Source organism: Xenopus tropicalis, chromosome 7 (assembly GCF_000004195.4).
Source record: "Xenopus tropicalis strain Nigerian chromosome 7, UCB_Xtro_10.0, whole genome shotgun sequence".
Lineage (NCBI taxonomy): Eukaryota > Metazoa > Chordata > Amphibia > Anura > Pipidae > Xenopus > Xenopus tropicalis.
Genome location: NC_030683.2, coordinates 30,567,374 through 30,577,227, shown reverse-complemented (window position 1 = coordinate 30,577,227; position 9,854 = coordinate 30,567,374). Strand labels below are relative to the sequence as shown.

At 38.5% G+C, this 9,854-nt stretch overlaps 1 protein-coding gene across 15 annotated transcripts in view; it reads right to left on the bottom strand.

Moving 5' to 3' along the window:
• The window catches only part of btrc (beta-transducin repeat containing E3 ubiquitin protein ligase), a 101,865-nt gene that overhangs the window by 53,813 nt on the left and 38,198 nt on the right, over positions 1–9,854 (bottom strand). For 14 of the 15 annotated variants that reach the window (XM_012966585.3, XM_012966580.3, XM_012966576.3 and 11 more), the window contains one exon: positions 2,196–2,273. In XM_012966585.3, coding sequence (XP_012822039.1) covers positions 2,196–2,273 — 78 coding nt within the window. Of the gene's footprint in view, positions 1–2,195; positions 2,274–2,694; positions 2,777–9,854 lie in introns of all 15 variants that reach the window. The other variant, XM_031905085.1, reaches the window with a different exon arrangement.

The window sequence follows — 9,854 nt, the reverse complement described above, 5'->3', positions numbered from 1 at the left end:
AGTATGAGACAGATAAATATAGTTTAATTTCCAGCAGATCTGACTATCCATTTTCCAAATGAACCATCTGGATCGGCCTATTAAAATTAATTTATAACCTTACACAAAAAAACATGTTTGTTACTCTAAACTTGCCAAAACTTATAATTGTTTTTGAGCCTTGCAACTATACACAGTGCATTCTGGGACTCGCCATCACTAGTGTGAATTAAAGGCCTGTTGCTTGCTAATAAAGGGTTATTTTTTTGGTGAAATTATCAAATATGCCAGGCCATTCACTATAAAAGCATTAGTATGATTATAGTTTTGTCATTTCTTCACCAGTCCATATGGCATTCGAATGAGTCACCTCTCCTTGTCCTCTACCCTTAAGTGCAGACTATAAAGCTTGTTAAATAGAGTTGTGTTGGATATATCAATTGTTTTATTGGGATGATAAGTATGGCAACCTTTAAGAGTTGCAAGAGGGAGATAATGATAATAAAGGCAGTAGGGGATTGCAGCATGGCCCATAGCTCCTTAGAGTGCAGAGAATACACTTTAAATTCTTTCTCCCAGGTAGGCGGCCCTGTAGAGATCAATTTCCCTATTTAAAATTGCACCTAACATACTAGTCCCGACACCCATACTTTCGTGAACCACCATTAATGCCCCCATATGTAAATATTTAAAAAAAAGAAAACAAAGCACTAAGTTGACCATGGTGACCAAAAAATTCTACCTGCTGATTGGTTGCTATGGGTTACTGCCCCGGGTAAACGAACTGCCTTACCCAGACATACCTATAATTTTCCTTCTTTGTTTAAATAGCATAGTCTCTTCTATTACCATGCTCTACAAACCACTTTTACATTTATTCACCCGTAATGCTCCTATTACCTTTCTTTCTGATGATCTTACCGCAATATTTTTATTGTGATCCATTGCCCAAACTCCCCTCTATTCCCATCACATTAATTGCCCTTGCTTTCTACTAACTTATGGAAGTGACCCCTTATTAAGGTTGCCACTTTTCTGAAAGAATACCATATTTTTTATCTATCTTACTGTCTCTTTTTTTACTGTCCCTGTAAGACTTTGTAACACTTTTCTTTCCCTAAAACACTTGCTCACATTTCCTTTCTTTCTCCTGACAATATTTATTTACTAAATGATGATACAGGTACATTAATCACACTTCCTTTGTCCTGCTGAAACACACACAGTACTCACGATACTTTCTTTTCTCCGACTAAAGCTCCCCATACACTGGCCGATTCTAGCTGCCGATATCGGTCCCATAGACCGATTCAGCAGCTTATCGACCCGTGTATGGGCACTACCGACGGGCCTGCTTCTGAGGAAGTGGCATATAGCCATGAAACGCGTTAAGCTGGGGTGAGGACATTTTGTTATGTTTTTAAATATGGAAATAAATATATAGCATACCAGTGCTCCGCTTTTCACTTACAATTTTTGGCCGACCAGTATCTGGCCTGAAATCGGGCAGATATCGATCGGGCAGATATCGATCTAAAAAATCGAGTCGGATTGGGGACCGCATTGGCTCGTAGCCTGGATTCTCCCGATATCGCCCACCCGACATCGCCAAGCGAGCGGATCAGAAAGTGTTTGGGCACCTTTACACTACTTATCTATTCCACTGGACACCATAATAAGGCAGAAGTCATGGCATGGCCTGTTCATCAGAGAATGGAAAACAATCTGTGCCAAGTAGGATGGTCAGGGGTAGGTGGGAAAGCCCAAGGGTGGCTCTTGGCTTAATTTCCCCTTTTAGAGACCAATATAGCCCTAACACACCAATGACAGGTCCCCCCCAAGAGGTTCAAGCTTACCCTAATTCAACTGCAACCTTTGTTCATCTACTGGGCCCAAATTATATTATCCATCTAAGTTATATAATTTTCTAAAACCCAACTAGGCACTTGGCAGACTCACTGGGGAAGGGGGGGTATTAACTTGTAGTGCAACCCTGAGTGACTCCAACAGCTAACTTTGAACAGACTTTACAATAAAGTAGATGTGCAAATAAAGGGCAGAGCAAGAAACCTCAAGGAAAATAAAAGATGGTGGCCTCATGGCACTCAATGGCAATTACCCAGTATTAATACACCAGCCCAGGGATCATATTAACTTAAGACATTTTTCAACAACATTATAGCACCGAGGATGCTAATCCTAAAGGTTTTTGGTACCTGTCTAAGTGTATTTTTCTCTGGTATTATCTTCCTAGGCGGTTCATCCCGGTTACAGTCTTCTCTCTCTGAGGCCGTCTGTAAAAAGAAAAAGCTTTACTTTTATATACATATATATCTTGTTTAAAAAAAATACACTTATTTGTGGCTGGAAGCAGAGCTCAACCAGCCGAAGATAGCTGACACTGCAACATCCATGTTCTAGTTAGAAACAAGGAATGTAAGAAAAAAAAAAAAAAAACTACCAATGCTGTTAAATAAAATGGGTTTGTTCTCTGGCAGGTCAGCACATAATGTGTTCGCATGAGCACAAAGAGAGACTATATAGTGCAACCTAGGGTACTTATTTCCTTGCTCAGCTTGAAGAAAACAAATAGAGCACCAACAACAGAGACAATGGCTTGCTATTACCCGTTATCCCCATCATGCCCCACTGTTAGCAATTGTTTTAAGCTGGCTAAAGATGGGACAGCAGGAGGAGGGTAGGATTGTTACAAACCTTTATACATATAAACACAACAAAGGGGAAAAAGCAAGCCACGTCAACATCTCTTGATTACACACAGAGAGCATTACCCCGCCTAGGATCAAATAAACAAACAAAAAAAATTCAGATTTGCTCACCATTAAACAGGTAATGAGCTATTCATTCTGCTGTATAAAGTGACAATATCTAAAATAATCTTTTATATCTATAAGCTATTATATAAATGTATTAACTAAGTTAGTTTCTTCCAATCTAGCTGAAATATACATTTTTGTTTAAGTACCTGTAAAAAGGTTTCTGTATCCATCATCTGTTCTATATTTTCCATTACACATATTCTTTTGGCCTCCTCAATCAGTCTACATTGCAAATGGCATAATATGCACACTGGCCAATCGTGTTTTCTCCCTAAGAACACTAAAGCTGGTTGGACCAGGCTTGACTCCTAAACTGGCCAAATAGTGCTAGCAGGTATAAGTATCTTAGAGTTTCTAAATGTTGGACAGCTGTGAGCTAGAGATGTTGTTGCCCAAGATCAGTTCCCTTTCCATAAAACAGTCTGTCCCAATAGCTAAAGCTGGCCATACACTTATCAATACAATAAATATGATATGTATGTAGGCTAGCCTGATGATACAAACTGATTTCTATGTACTATGAATAAAGGTAGGTCTGTTGATCGGGCAGGTTTGAAAATGTAATCTACCATGTTGACTAGTGTAAAGTACATCAGCAGAAGAGGAAGTGAAGGGGATAGCTTTTCTTCACTTCCTGCTTTTATAATTTATCAGGCTATTTGGACAATTGGAAAATGTAGAAAAGTGCAGATACTGTCAATAATCTCTTGTATGGTATCCCATCTGTTTTTGGCCTGCAGTATTTAACTAATCAGCACATGTATGTGCACCTTAAGCCTAACATGGGATCTCACGTTAGCCAATTAGGCATATATTCTATAGCTATGCGATACACTTATGAACAGATACCTTAAGCTTGCCATACACAAGATGATCTGATCAAGGTCCGCAAAGTATGGGGTCTTGGCTTGATTAGCCAGGCAAGTGGTGGTCGTGAGATCTTCAAACCTGCCCAAGATATTGTCTCGATCCGCAGCCTGACATTGTCCACACAAGAAATCATTTTGGCCCATACCCTGCTAGCCAATGTCAGCATACATATGGCCGCCTTTGTTTGTGCTAGGCTACTTCAAAGTCACCATAAAGTGGGACTATAATATTCTTATAGCTTAAAATAAGGGGGAGTCTTAACAATAATCCAGAATGCTTAGCACCTTAGGTAAGAGATACATAAGAGATCTTTATGTCATTTGGATCACCATATCTTTCAAGTATTTAAATCTTCATAATTTATGTGTTTAAAATTATTTAAACATGAAAAAACCCAACAGGATTGCTTAGCCAACAGTATGGATCCATGAAGCTTAGTTACCATCAAGTACTGTTTTATTATTACAGCGAAAAATGAATGAATTCCTTTTTTAGTTTTCTACATAACTGATCCCATACTACAGCAGCTTACAATAAAGATTACTGTGTGTCGAAATGTAGTCCCCCGAGTGGCTAATGGTAAGTAGATTTGTGGGGTTAAAGCCTCAACACAATGCATAAACAAATAAATATGCTAAGGCCTACATTAGGATACAGTTTGCTGCTCCTAATTTGGTAGCACCATAATTCACCGTCCATCTGTTTTCCTTGTTCCGAATACCCACTGCACATGGTCGTCGTGTTCCCTCCTGTAAATGCTTCTTTAATGCAGTGTAATCTATTAAATAATTTTCTATTAGACACTCTCCTTTGAGCGCTAGACAAAGACATTAAATGGTGTTATCTTTAACAACAAGGGCACTTGAAATATGGTTGGCAGTGGGGGGCGCATGGGAATAGCTGCTCTACAGCCACACACATGACCTTTTTATAAACAAGACACAATAAAAAAAAAATATATATATCAGCTGTGCTTTGGCCAAACCCAGGACATAAGCAAATGTATTGCCATTCACTAATATGTAGCAATAAAGGATTTTTTTTGGACAGGATTTCTGAATCATTTACTCAGCATTTAGAAACATTTAAGGAGCTGGGTTTTCTGATGGCGAGGCTATTTGCATGTTTCAGAATCCTTAATCCTATTTGGAGTTGTCAGTGAGGCATGATGCAAGCCTTGGATAGGAGAATCCCAATCTGCTTGGCAGATGGATAGGTTGGTTATAGCAACAAAACGATATTTTGCCTGAAGGCACAATTCACTACACTGTTAAAATGATATCAAGCCTCTGTCAAGCTGAATCGTTTGGATCTGCTGCACAAAATAAATAAATAAAAAGGGGGAGGACCTACAGTGTTTAAAAGAAAAAAAAAAAAAAAAAAAGAAAGAAATGAAAGCGTTAATTGTTCAGCTTTTTTTTCCTGCCGCTATGTAAAGCTGAATGGTTCCAGTGTGCGTGTTCTTGTATAGCAAAAGATCTGTACTGAGTGGATTTTGCATGCTAATATAATCATTCTCCCCTCCTGAGACATTAGCAAATAATCAAATGAAAAACAGGATCATAATTTACTGAGATTCGGGCAACTCTCTATGCAAATTTGACTTGTTATTGCTGCTGCCTCGTTAATCTATCTGAATGCCTTTGACAAACTCCTTTGATTTATTAAGTCATGACAAGTCCAATGTGTGTATATTTTGCTAGATTGACATTATCATTAAGAGTGGGTGGACTGCGCACACTTGAATGGCGGATATTATTCGCCGGTGTCTCCTGCTCAACAGCTGAGCATCTTATTCTCACAAAGCCCCAGAGCGCCAGGCTCATCCTATCTACCCATCCATTCATCATCTCGATGTTAATTGGCCCAGGCTTTAAGCAAATTTTCAACACGATTTAAAGGCATGATGACACTGATTACTGACCCTCTGCCATACGGTGCCTATTGATTAACCTGACAGAGATGAGGAGCTCCAGGGAAACAATGTATGCAGACCTTTAGAACAAAAAAAGGGGAAAAACAGTGCGCGTGGGGGGGTGTTTAAGGTCGGAGCGTTCCTTTTTATAAACTGCTTATATAAGAGTTTATCACTGACGTTCCATATATCGTCTGTGGATTACCCTATCAATGTCAGTTTTTGGAATATCCATTTCCTTTCATCAGTTTTTCTTTTGTATAATTAAAGATAATGTCGTGCTAATCAAATTTCCATTATACATTAATTAAAACAAGTCAATGGTTTAAAAGCTGTAAATGTAATTGCAGTTGAAAGCAGGAGGAGTTATTTTATTCAGGTTCAGTTTTTAGAAAAAAAAAAGCAGCAGAAGTTTACTGCAGAAATGTTAATCAGATGGCTTCTGCTACATTGCTGCAAGTAGAAGAAACAGCAATGCAGGAAGAAGGCACAGACTGATGCAGGTTGCAACAGCAACTACATTGAACATATTTAGTCCTCTTTACGTTAATAGTAATGTATATTGGACGGTTACTTAGAATTACATTTTCTTTCAAAAACATTTTGGTTGGAATCCCTTGAAACGCCTTTAATTATTTATTTTACTGAAAAGGTAAGTATAGCCTTGAAAAAAGTTGAACTTGTGCTTGTTCAGAAAATCATGCATTAATCTATCCATGAGAAAAAGAGATTGAATGCTACCCGTCTATAATGCCCTCTAATGTAACGAGTAATCGTCTCCTCCAGAGAAAACAACCCCAACCCTGACAGTCTAACCTCATAGTTTCAATCTTCCATTTCCTTTAACCAGTTTAGTTGCAGTCTCTGCACTCTCTCCAGCTCATCCTTCTTAAAGGGGTGGTTCATCTTCAGGTTAACTTAATTTTTTTTTTCAGTTTTTAAATCATTTGAATTCTCTTTGAACCCGTTCCAGCTTTTAAAAACAGGGTCACTGACCCGAGCAACCAAAAAAAAAAAAATGAGGCTACAACGGTTATCTTTTTATTTAGGCCCTCCTCTATACATATTCCTGTCTCCCTTTTAATCCGCTGCCTGGTTGCTAGGAATTGGATCCAAACTGGAGAGCTGCTGCAAAAAAGCTAAAAAAATTGAAAAACAAAAAAAACAAAAAACAAAGACCAACTGCAAATAGTATCAGAATATCAGAATGGATTTCTAATTCATACTAAAAGTTAATTAAAAGTGAAAAACCCCTTTAAGCACTGAAGCCCAAAAGTGAACTTCATACTCAAAGTGAGGCCTTACCAGGGACCTTTAAAGAGGCAAAATCATGCTCTCATTCTTGGAAATAATGCCTTTTTTCCCCAACGCATCCTAGTTTTACTGTCCTGCCCTATGCTATTCTTCATTGCACCATACACTCCTTCTGCACTGCCCTTTTTGGAGAAAAAGGGTAAAAGTGGAGCTAAAGTTCAGTGCACCAACCCAAAGGCCTGCTAATCTGAGGGGCATAGGTTAAATCCTAAAAGAACAGAAGAGAGAAGGCCACATTTAAGGAACCGGAATGGTAAGTGGGTTTTTGATCTGGGCTCTGCGGCACAGGGCTGTTGGCATGGGGATTTGCACAAATTAATAATATTAAAGCAATTCATCAATAACTTTAAAGCTGGCAGATCATTATTTCATGTGTAATCACATTAGAGTTGATCACTCATGTTCTGCAACATCTGGGGACCTACAGCAAAGAAACAGTGACATAGAAAGGATAGGGCGCTGGTTCACAGCTCTGCTGCTGGCCTAATGGAAGTGATTATAAATAAAACCAAAAATCAAGATTTTACATAAATCTAAAAATGTTAAAAACAACTCATATAATTAGCCTGTGTCCTTCTATTTACTGCAATGTAATGGTGTAGTGAATTCGCCGCTTAAAGTGGACCTGTCACCCAGACATAAAAAGCTGTATAATAAAAGCCCTTTTCAAATTAAACAAGAAACCCCAAATCATTTTTGTATCAACACATCCATGCCCATTATATAAGCATTTCAAAATCCCAGCTGTCAAATCATGTATTGCCTGCCCCAACTCTATGCCTCAGACATAGAGGTGGGGCAGAGAGATACTTTCACTTTCAATTCAGAAGTTCTGAGATGTTGCTGTGCCCCTCACATTCCCCCTCCCTCCGCACCATGTAATTCTGTAACCAGAGCATAGACATGGGCATCAGGTCCCCCATACTGGCACAGAAACAAGATTTTGCTAACAGTGTCCACAAAATGGAGCCTGCCTGCTTACAGCAATTGTGAATTCCAAGGCTGAAGAAAATAAGATTAAAATAATTTATATAGTGTAAGTAAAGTTGATTTTGCTTGACAAACACAATAGAAAACAATGTGGAATTATTTCTTAAGGTGACAGGTCCCCTTTAAGTTAACTGAATGTTACCTACTGATAATAATGTGTTTATTTTTGCTGCATTCCATACATGCTAGAGCTGCCATATTGTTTGTCTGAGCTTCTCAGCATTCTGCGCGGGCCTGCCAACACAACCATCTATTTGTGATCAACAGATGGTGCGGTTATAGTGATGTCAGGCAAGGAAAGGCAGTACTGAAGATGCCATTATGCAAATACAATATAACCTTCAATGTGCACAATAATCTATGCCCTTACTCTGTCTAAGGGAAATCAATTCAGAGAACAAAAACAGAGTGGAATTATTTTGGAAAATCATTTCATAGTAACATAGTAAGTTGGGTTGAAAAAAGACATACGTCCATCAAGTTCAACCATAATGCCTATACCTAACCTGCCTAACTACAAGTTGATCCAGAGGAAGGCAAAAAACCCCATCTGAAACCTCTCTAATTTGCCTCAGAGGGGAAAAAATTCCTTCCTGACTCCAAGATGGCAATCGGACCAGTCCCTGGATCAACTTGTACTAAGAGCTATCTCCCATAACCGTGTATTCCCTCACTTGCTAAGAATCCATCCAGCCCCTTCTTAAAGTTATATAATGTATCAGCCAGTACGACTGATTCGGGGAGGGAATTCCACAACTTCACAGCTCTCACTGTAAAAAATCCTTTCCGAATATTTAAATATTTAATATTTCATTGAGAACAATATAATGGTTTGAAACCACTTCATGGAAAAATGTATTAGGTGGCTTTGCTAGACAACGCTTCTCAACAATAGAGTAGAACCTATGTGTCTGGCATGCTGATACTTCCATCCCAGTGCCATAGATCCTACAAGATCCTACAATCTACAACAGACAGAGGGTCAACTGACTTAAACCTTCTGTGATTATTATAAGAAAGAATATAATAAAGAAAGCCTTTAAAATGTTAAAAATGTACTGAAATTACTGTCTTGCCCCACATTTAGCTACTTCTCAATTAAAAGCCCGGCTGGACTATATTCATATGATGCATTCTCTCTCTGCTATAATATCAGACACAGTTGAAGAGCAAAGAAATTTGGGACCCCTGGACCTCATGTTGAAGAACTTCAACTCCAAAAGCCTACTAGATACAAATTAAGTTTTGCCGAGAGAATACCAAACGCAACCATATACATTTTTCTTACAGATCAACCATATATTTTGGCATGTAATCTCTTGTTTTCACCTGTCTCTACCAAGCTTAACTAAACACCTATGTTACTGATGATAATAATTTATGTATTAAAACTTGTTAAATGAAGAGATTAAAAAAAAAAAAAAAAAAAAAAAGTGCTGACATTTGCATAATATTTATATGCAAATTGTTATCACAATTACTTGGTGACAGCTTACATAGCAAAACTAGGAAAACAACCCAGTCAGCTGACATGTAAGGCCAACGTCACACAGAGTGCTGGCTCGGCTAATGCGCTGTGTGAGGCCTAAGTCCCCTTTAATTTAAAAAGTATATACACACACACACACACATTTTTTCCTGAATAAAATAAACACTTGTTTTATATTATAAAACTATATCCCACGTATATCATCCTGCTCCTCTTGCCCTTTGATTGTGCCTGCTCAGATGTGCAGATAAGCACAAAACCATTAAGCAGGGGATATCTGTGCACTGGTAATCAAATACCCTACCTCTAAAGAAACAAGAAGTTTGAAACAGTTTTAATTTTTCCTTTTGCCCCATTAAGATGCAATGGGACACTGGGAGGTTTGTCGCCTACTGCCACTGGCGTCAAACCACCCAAAAAATTCTTTCACACCGGCAATACTGTAAGTGGCTGTTGG